At 41.2% G+C, this 14,102-nt stretch overlaps 1 protein-coding gene across 1 annotated transcript in view; it reads right to left on the reverse strand.

Annotated features, from left to right (window-relative positions):
* The window catches only part of KPNA3 (karyopherin subunit alpha 3), a 102,577-nt gene extending 89,906 nt beyond the window's left edge, over window positions 1-12,671 (reverse strand). Inside the window, exon 1 of the mRNA XM_059144427.1 lies at window positions 12,191-12,671. Within this exon, the coding sequence (XP_059000410.1) occupies window positions 12,191-12,259 (69 nt within the window). The 5' untranslated portion in view covers window positions 12,260-12,671. The remainder of the gene's footprint in view (window positions 1-12,190) is intronic.
* Between the last annotated feature and the right edge of the window lie 1,431 nt (window positions 12,672-14,102).

The raw sequence follows: 14,102 nt of genomic DNA on the forward strand, positions 1-14,102 counted from the left end.
AAACACCCAGAAGGTTAACATGTGCCAAATAAACAATCTTTTCCTGCTTCTGGACCCCAGTGCCAGTGCTGTTAGTCAGACCATCCATCTCTAAGACCTCTGAGAGTTTTCTCACTGTTCCTCTCTAGCTCCCTTCTCACTCTCATCAATCTATCTCCTATGATGCAACTGAAGCCATGGTTTTAAAAATTTTATTTATTTGACAGAGAGAGAGATCACAAGTAGGCAGAGGCAGGCAGAGAGAGGAGGAAGCAGGCTCCCCGCTGAGCAGGGAGCCTCATGCGGGGCTTGATTCTAGGACTCTGGGACCATGACCTGAGCCAAAAGCAGAGGTTTAACCACTGAGCCACCCACGTGCCCCAAGCCATGGTTTTAAATGCACAAAACCCGGGAGAGGTCTTTCACAAGCTGGTTCTGCCCACCCTGTCTATCCTATCCAACTTTCCAACTCCACCTGTAAGAAATATTGATTTACTTTATTCCCCAGAATATATCATACTGTCTCTTATCTCCAGGTGTCTCTTATCTCCAGGCCCACCCAAGATTTACTACCAAAAAAAGACCTATACACTTTCCAGTTTCTTCTTAAGCATAATCATCTCCATGAAGCCTTCTCTGACTCACGCATGGTGAGTCTTTCCTACGTGCCCACTGTTTTCTCAACATACTTCCATTGTAAGTGTTTATTTGGTTTTACATCATTTCCATATTAATCCACAAATTCCTTGAGCAGGGATCCTGAGGCAGAGTAGAAGAATGGTTATTAAGGGAAGAGGGCTTTAAAGTAGGAAATCTAGGACTGAATTCCAGTTTTGCCTCCTTCTAGTTGTATGTTCTTAAGCAGATTTCTTTTTTTTTTTTTTCTTTTTAAAAGAGTTTATTTATTTATTTGACAGAGAGAGAGAGAGAGAGCGATCACAAGTAGGCAGAGAGGCAGGCAGAGGGGGTGGGGAAAGCAGGCTCCTTGCTGAGCAGAGAGCCCAATGTGGGGCTTGATCCCAGGACCCTGAGATCACAACCTGAGCTGAAAGCAGAGGTTTAACCCATTGAACCACCCAGGTTCCCCCTTACGCAGATTTCTTAACTCATTTTCTTCACCTGTATAATGGCAACTATGTGAAAATTACTTATTATTATTCCAAGAAGCACAGTGCCTTGTACATAGGGAGTTATTGGTTATCATTGTATTCACTTTTTTCTCTCTCATACTTAGTTCAGAATACCAAAGCAAGCTAGTTCTGCACACATTATTTTCAGCTGCATATTAGATATTTCCATCTGAACATTTGGTTCCCCAAACTCATTATCTTTATTCCCAAACTGTTTCAATTACAGTAAAGTGACCAACTTGTTAAGATCTGGTCAGGAATTTACTGGTGTGAACACTGAAAGTCCTACGTCCTGAAAACTCCCTCAGTCCTGGGCAAACCAGGACAGTTGGTCACCTTAAATTAGAGTTATGGCGCCAACCATAAAAACAGACTTGAGTTAGTTTAAGAAACAAAAGGGGGGAAGGAGTGCAGGAGAATTTACTGAAAAATATAGAGGAATTCACAGAACCAAATAAAAAGCTGTAGAATATAATCTATGAAAAACTCAGGAGGAAAACAACTCTGCAGATCTAAGTGGCAGGAATTAATGAAAGATTTCTTCATAGCACCTCTGCAAGGCAAACAACTTAGGTCCCGCTATCAGCTCATTTAAGATTTAAATGCCAGGGACTGCATTTGATAGGCTGTGTGTTAACCAGAAAGAGTAAGTCACTTCAATTAACCAAAGGAGGTAGGAACACTTAGATTAAAAATATCCCCAAAAGATATCTAATAGCAGAAAAGTAGCTTGCCAAGAAAGGTCAAAACAGAATGTGGTTTCCAAAAGAAGGGAATGTATTGTAAGGTCACCACATCAACTACTTCTTCAACACATCACGACTTAAGATTCCATGACACAGTCACTGTTACTCACTATTTTTCTTTCATTTTGGCAAACTCCTACTCATTCTTCAAGACCTAGCTAAAGTATGATCTTCTGCATAACTTCATTCACTTTGCCCAGGTATAGTCACTCCCTTTCACCATGCTCTCATGGTACTTTGCAAATTACGTACCTGTACCATGCTATACAGAGTACAGCTCACTCTTGAACTACATGGGTTTGAACTATGCTGGTCTACTTACACACAATTTTTTACAGTACTGTACTATAAATGAATGTTCTATTCCTAATGGTTTTAACATTTTTTCTCTAGCTCACTTTATTATAAGAAACACAGTATATAAGACATACATATACAAAATATGTGTTAGCTGACTGTTTATCTTATCTGTAAGGCTTGCAGTTAATAGCAGGGTATCTGTAATTAAGTGTTTGGGGAATCAAAAGTTATATGTGAATTTCTGACAGCACAAGGGTGGGCGGGCATTCCTAATTCCCATGTTCTTCAAGAGTATACTTAGGTATCAGTCTCTCCCACTAAACTGAGCAAGGACAATATTGTTTATATTTATTATCTTTGGCATTAACAATGCCTGCCCAGCCCATAGCAAATGATAAGTATGTGTTTAATACATTATCCAAGCCACTAGAATATACAAAGCATCAAATTAAATGGGAAGAGAACTACTATAAGTAAACACGCTGACAATATCAAAGAGAAAGCTGACTGTGCAAGGGAAGGACAGTCAAAAGAATTATGCAGAGCAAGAACTCCACACAGAAATTAAGGATAAAATTCTACAAATTTAAGAACCTAAAGGCATTACTTATATAAAAGTAAAAACTGATATCCATATGCATAATGGTAATTCTCAAGAAAGAAGAAAATAAGTAAACTAGATTCTAACTAAGAAGGCAGAGAAATGTATAGGACACAGAAACACTAACATTTCAAAATAAAACAAAGTTTGATATGTAAACAAATAAAATGTACAGCCCAGAAAACATAACCATTCAGAAAGACTAATTCCAAGTAAATACAGTCATGATTTATTTTTACTGTATTTTAACTATTAATGTTAGTATCCTAGGCTGTGACAAAATTTTTCTTAATAGCAAAACTGCACATAGTACAGATATATCCTCCTTACGATTCTACTATTGCTTTACCTTCAAACTAAAGGAACAGAGACTGGGAAGTGAGAATATAGCCAAACTCTATACTAAGAAACCAAAGTCAACTTAGGAACAGTCATGGAAAGAGAATGTCACTGACTCTGAATGAAGTTAGAGTCTCCAGATACATTTTTTAACTCCTTTGCTGGATACCAAGAAGTCAGGTTACTCTTTCACTTCAAATGTTACCCAGTCTGTATCACATTGCACCCAAATAACTAAAATTCATTTCACCAAATGTATTGCTTGTGACATTGTAACATTAAACTTTTTTTTTTTTTAATTCAAGAGAGGGAGGGAGGGATAGAGAGAAACAAAGAGGTGGGGTGGGGGAGAGAATCTTAAGCAGGGTCCACACCCAATGTGGAGCCCAACACTGGGCTCCATCTCACCTGAGATCATGACTTGAGCTGAAATCAAGAGTTGGACACTTAACCAACTTATTAAATTTATCACCCAGGCATCCCTAGTCTTTATCTGAACTAGCTTTATCTAATTTATCTTTATCTATTCTTTATTATCTGAACCCTCTCACTGATCTTAGTATCACTGTAGGGATATAGTCTGAAGTACACAGCATCACCAATGGAAGTTTTTTTTTTTTTTTTTTTTTTTAATAAAAAATGCTTAAACCAAAGACAATCATGCCTCTGAAGCTAACCTCCAGTTTACAGAAAATCCAGAGGGTGGTAAGAAATAGGAGGAACAAGTTAAGCAATATCACAAAGAAACAGACATATCCAGTAATTAGGACAGTTTATTAGGTTGAATCATATGAAATTGCTGATATTTGACTGATAACTTGACTCAAAAATGAAAATTTCATGTGGTTCAACCTAATAAAAGAAAACTGACCTGATTTCTTCAACAAATCAATAGCATTTATAAAATGGTGAGGGACAACAGCCAACCAACCTAAGTCCACCAGGGGATGAATGGACAAAATGAGGTACCTACATACAACTGAATATTATTCAGCCATACAAAGAAATGAAATTCTGACACATGCTACAACATGGATGAACCTCGAAGACATGCTGAGAGAAATAAACCAGTCACAAAAGGACAGATATTGCATGATTCTACTTATGTGAGGTTCCTAAAATAGTCAAATTAAAAAAGACAAAGTAGAAGGAAGGTTGCTAGGAACTGGGGAAAGAGGGAATGCAGAGTTACTATTTAATGAGGTCAGAATTTCAGTTAGGAAAGATGAAATAGTTCTGTAGATGGAATAGTGATGATCACTACACCACAGTGTGAATGCACTTAATGCTACAGAACTGTACACTTAAAATAGTAAATTCTGTTATGTATATTTTACTACAATAAAAAAAATGGGGGGAGGAGCCTATTCTAGATTAAAGAAGACCTAGGAAACAACCAAATGTGATCTGACCTTGTTTAATCCTGGTTCTAATGACCAAATGTTAAGGAAAAAAGAGTAAGGGACAATTGGGAATTTAAAATATAGACTAGATTAGAGGTTATTAGGAAATTATTGTGTCAGCGTGATATGGTATTTATTTAAGAATGCATTATTTTTAGAGAAGTAGCCTTAAGTCTTCAGGAGTAAAATGTCATGATGTCTATTATATATACAGATGGAACAAAAGGTGAAACAAAGAGCAAACTGTTACTTATTAAGTTCAAGTGATATGCATATGGAATTATACTATTCTCTCTACCTTACTACATATTGGGATATTTTTATGATTAAAAAATAAGAGGAGCACCTGGGTGGTACAGTCAGTTAAGTGTCTGATTATTGGTTTCGGCTCAGGTTGTAACCGTGGGGTCTGGGGATTGAGTCCCAAGTTGGGTTCTACCCTCTGTGTGAAATCTGCTTGGGTCTCTCTCTCCCTCTCCCTCTGCCCCTCCCCAACTTGCTCACATGCTCTCTCTAAAATAAATAAATCTTTAAAAAATAAAAGAAAATAAAAAATTAAGAAAAAAATTAAAATTATTTCAGTATGCATGTGTCTTAACCTCCCAACACTTTACCTATTATAATAAAAGTTTGAACTTGATTTGGAAAGCAATAGGAAAAGGCACTAAATGATTAAAAGCATTGGTTCAAAAATGTATTCTAAGGAAATTATTGTGCTGGTGGTACCTAGTATAGATATAGTCTTTCAAGAAATATTTTAGTGCTTATTTTGTTCCAGCCACTGTACTAAGAAGTAGGCAAAGAAGATATAGAGTCTATGTACTCAAAAAGTTCATAATCTAGTAGGAGAAAGAGAGACAACATAATTGAAATACATTATCGTAACTGCAATGAGAAAGATATATATTCAGGAGCGAAGAATGGTACCTAACTCAACTTGGGAAGATGAGAGATCCAAAAAGGTTTCTCCTAAGAGCTAAACCCAGAGTCGAGTATTTAGAGAGGGGTAGGAATTAGCCAGGCAACAGGAGGCAGGGCAGGATATTCCAGTCAGCAGGATTGCCCTGAGAATAGAAATAGCATTGGCAAGCAGGGGAGGGCATGATTCCAGATTATGTATAAGCATATAAGAAGTTCAGTGTTGCTAGAGCTTAAAGGGGCAGGGAGAGAGGGGAAGTAAAGTTGAACCTGGAAAAATAATCAGTTATCAGACTCCCTGAAAGATCTCATGGACTAGAGAAAGACCACTACTTTGGGGGTAACTTTTAAATTGCCAGATGATAAGTATGAAGCCCAAAAGTGGGCTGGAGGCAGTGAATAGAGAGGCAGAGCCAAAATCCAGAGACAGCACAGAGATTCAAGCTACATGACTGGCATCTGACTGAATGTGGAAGATGAGGAAGGAGTCCAAGAAGCCTCTCAAGTTTCAAGTTCAGGTCACAGGGAGGGTGATGATAATGCCATAAACAGGAAAAAAAAAAAAAAAAAGAAAGAAAAGAAAAAAAAAGGCAGAACATAGTTTTAAACGCTTTGAGCTTAAGGAGCTGATGTGATGTTCATGTGATTGATTAATTTCCAACAGATGCTTAAAATAGATTTAAGTCCCCCACACTGAAATGATAGTTAAAACTAAGGGAGCTGCTTGATGTGGGCAAGAAAAGTTATCTATAGCTAAGAGAGTCACAAACAGAATCCTAAAACATGCCTACACTCAATAGGGAGGGCGAAAAGTTGGCAGAATCAACCAAAAAGAAGTAATCAATGAGGCAGAAGAACAAGGAGAGATTCTGTGCCATTAGTGAATTCAGGAAAAGATAATTCTGACCTCTATGCTGTGTGATACATAGATTCCTGAAAAACCTCATGGTCTGCAAAATTAAGAAAAAAGAGGGTAATACATCAAGGTGGTTAGGGCAATAAGCATCTTTAAGACAGAACTCAGGGTTAAATGGAGCCTAGAGGCAGAATATGGGTGAAGGGCCATATGCATACTGTTGGACTTGCGGTGTTCAACAATGTTCTGTACTTCACATGTTTATGTTCAAGTGCGGTTACTCGGGAGTGCTAAACAGTTAATGTGCTGGTAAAAATAAACTCAAAAAACAAATATGAACCAACATGAATTCTTCAATTCCTCTTCAGCATTCAAGTATGAATTAGTTCATGTTACAAAAATACAGCAGAACAGACTGTCAGAGGAGGGCTAGGCAACAATATCAATGCCATGGAGTCAACACCAAAAGAAATTATTGATGTCCTAGAATCACAGTGTACCACTCACTCCCAAATGTACAGTGTTCTTAGGTATATTATCTAGTCTCTCTTCTCAAGAGTATTTATTGAATTTTTAAAACTGGTCATTAAATGACCACTCACTCACAGCCCAAGCTCTCTACCCTCAATGAGATTCTTTATAGAGTCCGCATACTTCTTTTAAAAATTTTTTTTTTATTTAAATTCAATTTAGTTAACATATAGTGGATTATCAGTTGCAGGGGTAGAATTTAGTGATTCATCAGTTGCACATAACACCGAGTACTCATTCCATCAGGTGCCCTCCTTAATGAACATCATCCAATTACCCCATACCCACACCCACCTCCCCAGAGCCCACATACTTTAACAGCTATACACACACACACGCAAAAGTTGTTGTAGATCACAGCAATTTATCCCAAAGAGGTAAAGGAAAGTTCACTGAGGAAAATTTTAGAGAGACGGAAAAGACTAGAAAATAACAGTACTAAGTATGTTATTGGTCAGTCAGGAAAGGCCCTATAGAGAACTTCTGAAGGGTTGTTTTTGGTTTTTTGGGTTTTTTTTTTTTTTAACTAGGATGACATGGTATGGCAGAATTATAATCTTTGTGTTCCAGAGATATAGGAAGGAGTCTGAGTGAAGCACGAGTTTGCTAGAGTGAGCCCCACTAAATAGACAATAAAAGAAGGTATACAGAGAATAGCGTGTGCAGAGGCATGGAGAGGAAATCATACGGTTACTCCGCCATCTCAAGTCTTTAATCACAGCTGGGAAAAAGGAATTATGTGTGGCATCTGAAGGACTTTTAATTTTATGCCAAAGGCATTGGGAATGACCTTACCAAAAGAGCAACACAAGAAAACTTTTCAGAAAGATCAACCCACAAGATACAATGGGAAGGGAAGATACTGGTGACAGGGAAGCCAGATGCACTATCATATTTAATACAGGTGCTCAGACAGCGGCCCAAACTAGTGTAGCTATAGCAAATAAGGTCAATATCAAAGGTAAAATTATGAGGGCTCTTCAGATAATTGACCAGTACAGAAAAGTGAAGGAAGGGAAAAGAGAAGGGAGTCAAGGAGAAGTTTCAAGCTTGAGCAATTAGGTAGTACCATTTAGCAACAGAGCCTCCAGGAAAAAAAGCAAGTCTGGTAATGCTGGTCAAATTTGCAGATGAGAAAATGTGTATTATCCCCAGCATTAGAAACTTAAGCATAAAGTTTAAGTGTTAAGCCCAAGGATACGGGTTGTTACATCCTTGGTGAAACCAACTAACTAGCTCCTTACTAATAAGGAAAATTTGTAATAGTAGAAAGGAAAGAAAAAGGCAAATAAACCAAATGATAATTAAGATATCAAAAATTTTTATTAGCAAGGTTCTAAAACACCAAGACAGGAGCTTCTGTGAAATAGCCAAGATTTCTTAAATATTTTTTCCATTAATTAAGTTTCAGATGTATTTCATACAAGTCAGGTCTAAGGCTCCACGCAGTGGAGAGATGGCAAAAAAACATAAGCAAGAGTTCTGGTGTTAGTGTCATACCGCTTAACTAGAAGCCTAGGTCCTCCACTTATACCCCCTCAGCCATGATGTAGGGCTAGTTACTTAAGAATCATAGGCCTCCAGCTTCCTCAGCAGTAAATGTGGATAATAACAGTACATACTTCTCAGGATTGTTGTGAAGACTAAATAACCCACATAAAATACTTGGTACAGGTACACTGCAAACAGTAAATGTTAAGATTTTTATAAATAATTGTTATTAGTTATTGTTACTGATTAAAAATATTACATTCTTGAGGCATACAGGGGCAAGAAAAAGCAAAGTTGACCTGGGTGGCAATTACCAGAATGTTTTATAGCTATTCATTAAATGGAATATTTCCACTTTGTGCACTTTTCTGTAAGTAGATGGGAAAGTTTTAAATTAAATACTTTTGTAAAAGGGAAAAAAGTCCAAGAACAATGCCTTACATAAAAAGAACTGCTATTAAAACACACATTCCAAAGCACATGAAGATAATTAAGAATTTCCTTTTCACAAACTATTCCCTAGTTTTTAGCTACAAAATCCATTCCCCCTACTCAAGCTCCAAACTGATACCTGTAATAATTACTCCCTCCCTTATCTATACCTACAGATCTTAGGACACATTTTATCCCTTTTCTCTACTTGAGTTTTAGGAAGAACAGGAAGAAAAAGGAAGAAGAGGAGGAGGAGAAGTTCAAATCCTATTTGGATGTTATGATCATTCCCAATCTCAACTTTTTTGAAAATTCCTCCTTACATATGGGATGAGAGCATTATTCCTCCAGAACTAATTTTAGATATTACTGCCAGTCACCTTTTTCAATTGCTCTAATCATGTTGTAACTTCTAACTCTACTCTGGAATAAATTCCTTCAGATCTCTCTGTCAGTAAGTGTCCAAGCAACTCTTTGCTAAGATATATTTCTCAGACCACCATGGGCTATATGGAAGTCTCATCTCTTCACTCCCTAAACTATTCCTTCCTCTTTCTCGCCTGAGTTTTCATTCACAAATTTCTTCTTGCCCTGTTCAAGTTTAGCACACACTTCCTATAAAATTCACCAACCTCTTTTCTATGAAGCCATTCTTTACTATAAAATTATGCTCTTCCTCCACCCTCTCTCCATACACAATTTCCTCTTTACTTTTATTTTCTTTAGAAAATATTTTATACTTGCACATAGCACCTTATTTATGTATCAGCTGGTTGTATATTTTATATTTTATCTTTTGTCTATCCTACACATGAAAAAGTAGGAATCACATCTCATCAAAGTGCATCTCACTGTCTCGAAATAGCCTGATAATCACAACTATTTAAGTCACAAAACTAAACTGTTGTGTAAGTTTCTGATTTAACACAGTTGCTAAAGGATAAAACTAAGTTAGAGACAGTGTCTAGTCTTGGTTATACCTAAATCCACAACAGAGACACTTACCACATTTGACCCCAGTTTACCCTTTAGTCATATTCCCTTCTCTCTCAGCAGTCCTACTGCATTCTCTCAGGACTGCTGAATTACTCCTCCCACAAGCCTGCAATGCCCCTTCCTTGTGCCCTCCCTTTTCCTGCATTTTACCCGGCCAACTTTCTTTCATCTTTCAGGATCAGCTTACTCTAATTCACCCACTAGAAATCAACCAGAACATCCCCCACCTGACTGCTCAGCCCAAGTTAGAATTTTCTCAGAATATACTTATTGATGTACTACATTGTAATTATCAGTTTACTTTTTTATTACCCCACCGAACTGTAAACTCCTTGAGGTACAGGCTGAATTTTATTCTTTTGCATGCCCAAGACCCAACAGTTAGACATCCAATTGACAATTAGTGAATGAATGCTCATACCCACTTCATGAAATTGTACATGCTACATAAGCACTCTCACATTTCCTCCCCTAAAGTACCTTCCTCCTGTAAAGTAGGAATAATGCTATACCTAGTTCATAAAGTTCTTATAAGGATTAAATAAAGTCTCATGAAATTCTTAGTGTAGTGTCCGCCCCTTAGAACTAACATTTGAATGTCTGCTATTTCATGCCTTAGTTACCTTAATGTATCCTGGGAAATGTAATATTATGACCACTATTTTCAGGCTAAAAGGCTTGGCAGGAATGCCTCTATTTCTCATGCATACAGAAGTCATTAATTACATTCTGATCATCAGCAAATATTTATTGCATACCTATTAAGTGCAGGAGTCCTTACCGGGTAGCACTGAGCTCCCAGAACACAATAATATAGGCAAGTAATAAAACAAAAACCTGTACCAATATCCAAGAGAGGAAACAATGTTATTAGTTCTTTGGTACAAACAATATGAGTATTTTTCAAACTATGTAAGTTTTTCTTTATAATAGTGGTAAGCTTCAAAAACAATTACTGATGGGAAAAGTTCAAAATTAACTATCATCAAGTGGACCACTAACAGGAGGCAGTTCCAAAATGTTCTTGTTGCCATTCCTAAGTTTCACTTTTGCTTAGAAATACTTCTCCCAAAAGAAATTTAACCATGACCAGAATAGAGAGATGACTTTTGTGTTATTCAAATGGGAATTCCTTAGGGTTTTCCCAATTAGCATTTAATTTTGTAGCTCTGAAAAATCGTCTGGGTTTTGTCTGTTTCTCTACAAAACAGAAAACGGACAGTTTCTCCACCACCTTCTCTAAAACAGGAAAAATGCACACTTCTTAGTTACACTGGCCCTTTACCAAGAATTGCAAAATTGCAAATCATGTCACCTAGTATTAAAAAAGGACGCTGTGGACTTAAAACCACGTTCTCCCTAACAATTCCAGAGGTCAGAGTCCCAGGGAAGTTTGTGCTGTATACTACATTGCTTTCAGTAGCTGCAGAGAGACCTCTAGCGCTGCTACAATAAGCCGAGTTTGCAAATAGTACCTGCTAATGTCACCTTAATGAAACAATGGCAACATGCTGAGTAGCAACGAACTAAGTGACCAAGATGTTTACAGTTTTGCAACCACATGGAAATTGTACCGGCTTGAAGAAAGAGATATATACAAGGCCGTAAGAAGCTATGTTTCCAATTTATTCCGGTAGAATATGTCAAAGAAATTATTATCCCATGCACAATCCCACTACAAGAACGGCTAAGAAAACAGGTCCTGTGCGCGGAGGTCGAACAACGTCTCTTCCAAAGCCTCAACACAATAGATGGTAAACTATTGTCCACCTTCGGCTTGCTCCAAATGCCAACAGTAACAGGAGCATGAGCTGGAATAGCTTATCAAGACTGGTCCAAAGGACAGTACTGGAATATGAGAAAATGGTCCTGGCGCATCCTACCCTCCCCCATCCACCACTCTCAAACAAGTCAGTTACCCGGCTGGTCCCCACCCCCCTCGGCGGGCCGCCACCGCCCGCCTGGGCCCGGCTCGCAGGAGATATGCGCGGGGACCCGCACAGCCCGGCTCCATGTGCGGCAGCGCGGGAGACACCGAGGGGGCCGCGCCGGGCGGGAGGCTGCACGGGCGGCCGGCGCAAGTCGCGGCCGGCCCCTCCGCGGTGCGGTCGACGGACTGGGGCGGCAGCATCCCCGGCCCGCGAGGCCCCGGCCCGCGGACCCCGCCTCAGTTCCACATCCCTTCCTCGCCGACAGCAGGCCGCGCCCGCGTGACGGGGCCGAAAACCCCGGCATTTCCCGGTCCCTGTGCCGGCAGTTCCGGAGGGTGGCTGCAGCCCGGCCCGCGGTCCCGTCGCCCGCTCTGCCCAGCCCGCGGCCGCGGTGACGGGAGGCGGCGGCCAACTCCGACCCACCGCGAGCCGGCGAGAACCAGCCCGGCGCCGGTCCCCCGCCCCTCCCCGCCGCCGTGGGGCCGCCGCGGCCAGGCGGGAGAGCCGGGCGGGCCCAGACCACGGAAGCACACTCACTTCCACATCGCGGCCCTTGTTCTTAAAGCTCTTGATGCGGTGGTTCTCCAAGCCCGGGTTCTCGGCCATGGCTGCGCGCGGCTCCGGCGGCGGCTACTCCTGCGGCTGCGGCGGCGGCGGCGAGTCTCGGCGCGGGAGGGGGAGGTGGGGGAGGGCAGGAGGGGATGGGAGGGGGAGGGGGAGAGGAGAGCACGTTCCGTGACGCCTCCGAGCGCGAGGTGGCAGCAGCGCCGGGGGAGGCGCAGGCCGACTGCCGGGCGGGGCGGGAATAGCAGTGAGGAGTCGCGCGCGCCGGGCCTGCTGGGGTCACGTGGCCGGGACGGTCCTCCCCGCCCCCTCGCCTGGACGCCACCCGACTGTTCTCGGGATGACCCCCACCTCCCCTAGGGCCTCCCCACAATCTCTGGAGGATGCAAGTCATGTGCCAGGAATGGAGCCGGATCGAGCGGCTTTCACTGTCCCCTGAGACGCGGAGCTGCGGGCAAAAACTACAGTTCCCAGCATGCCAGGTACCAGTGGGGTTAATTCTCCTGGCCTTGACAGAACGGGAAGAATGCCGGGAACTCTGCGCGCGCGGCTTTTAGTGCGCGGCGCTCGGTGCGCCCGGGCGCGAAGCCCCGCCCCCAAGGCAGCCCCTGGGCGGAGAAGTGGGAGGGGCTCCCCAGGAGATGGCACCTTGCGCCCTATTGGGAAGGAGGGGCGGGGCTTCTTGGGAGGTGGATCTTGCTCCCAGTAGCCTAGAAAATTAGAAACCAATCGACGGTTTGTGCTTCGCTTCTTTGCTTCTTTGGGGTCTCCTGGAATAGCAGCCACCCTCATTCGTTGTTCTCTTGCTCTGCTTTGGTTTTATAAATAGTAATTATTTCCATCTGACATGTAGATTTGCGATGTGTTTGTATATGCGACCTGGCTTACTGCAATGGAATTAAACTCAGTGAGAGCAGGGACTTTTGTTGGTTTATTGCTGAATTCCTCGCGTCAAAACAGTTCTTGGCACGTTGTGAATATTCAGTAAATACTTGAACAAATCAGCGCTGTAGCATTGTTTCTCGGTTTCTTCATCATCCTCCCAAACCCGGTTCTGCAACCTTCACACTGGCAATTCCTGCGTTTCCGTGTCCCTAACCCCTCTTGTTCCATCACCACACATAATCTTCTCAGCCTTCAGGAAGCAAATTCTCATCTGCAGACTCTCCGATCTAGTACCTTCCCTTCCGGTCATCGGAGGACTAATGACAGGAAATTTCGATCAGTAACACTAACAGAAAGTGGCTTTCTGGAGCAGTTGGGTTTCTTTGATTATATGTGAGATAATCAGTTTCAGCATCTATGGCAGATATAAGCAGGTATGCAACATTATAGTACAATTCAAATGATACTGAGGTAATTCAAAGGTTGGTAGAAATATAACCCTAAAGAGGTTAAAGAAGACATTTTTCCGAAGCAAGGGGCCCTTAAAGACCCCGCAGTCCAGGTGTCATGAATTCAGAGGCCTTACAATGGCCGTGGCATTTGTTTTGTGAGTGGTAGGATGTGGTCTGTAGATAAACACAGGCCCATTTAAAGACTTCAGACCACTGCCAAGGTCCAGTTTTTCATAGGAAACCAAAAGGCTGTGTTTTCTCTTCATTTTTAAATGTCAGTTTGCATTTTTAAATGCACTTCAGTGCATCAGTCCCTTGAGAATTCCAGGCCCTCATGTTATAATATCTGATCCAGATCCAACCACTCATTTGAAGGGAAACAACCATAGCACACACCTAAAATTTAGAATGAATAGGAACTCCAACTTTAGTTCTTAAGGCAACAGCAGTGTGTACTAGCCAGTCTTCCTGACTGACTGCAAGAGAAACTTCCAGACTGCTGCTCTATTTCTATTATAATTTAGCAAGGCATTCTCTTTAAAGGTTAC

This window comes from Mustela lutreola, chromosome 13 (assembly GCF_030435805.1).
Source record: "Mustela lutreola isolate mMusLut2 chromosome 13, mMusLut2.pri, whole genome shotgun sequence".
Classification (NCBI taxonomy): Eukaryota; Metazoa; Chordata; class Mammalia; order Carnivora; family Mustelidae; genus Mustela; species Mustela lutreola.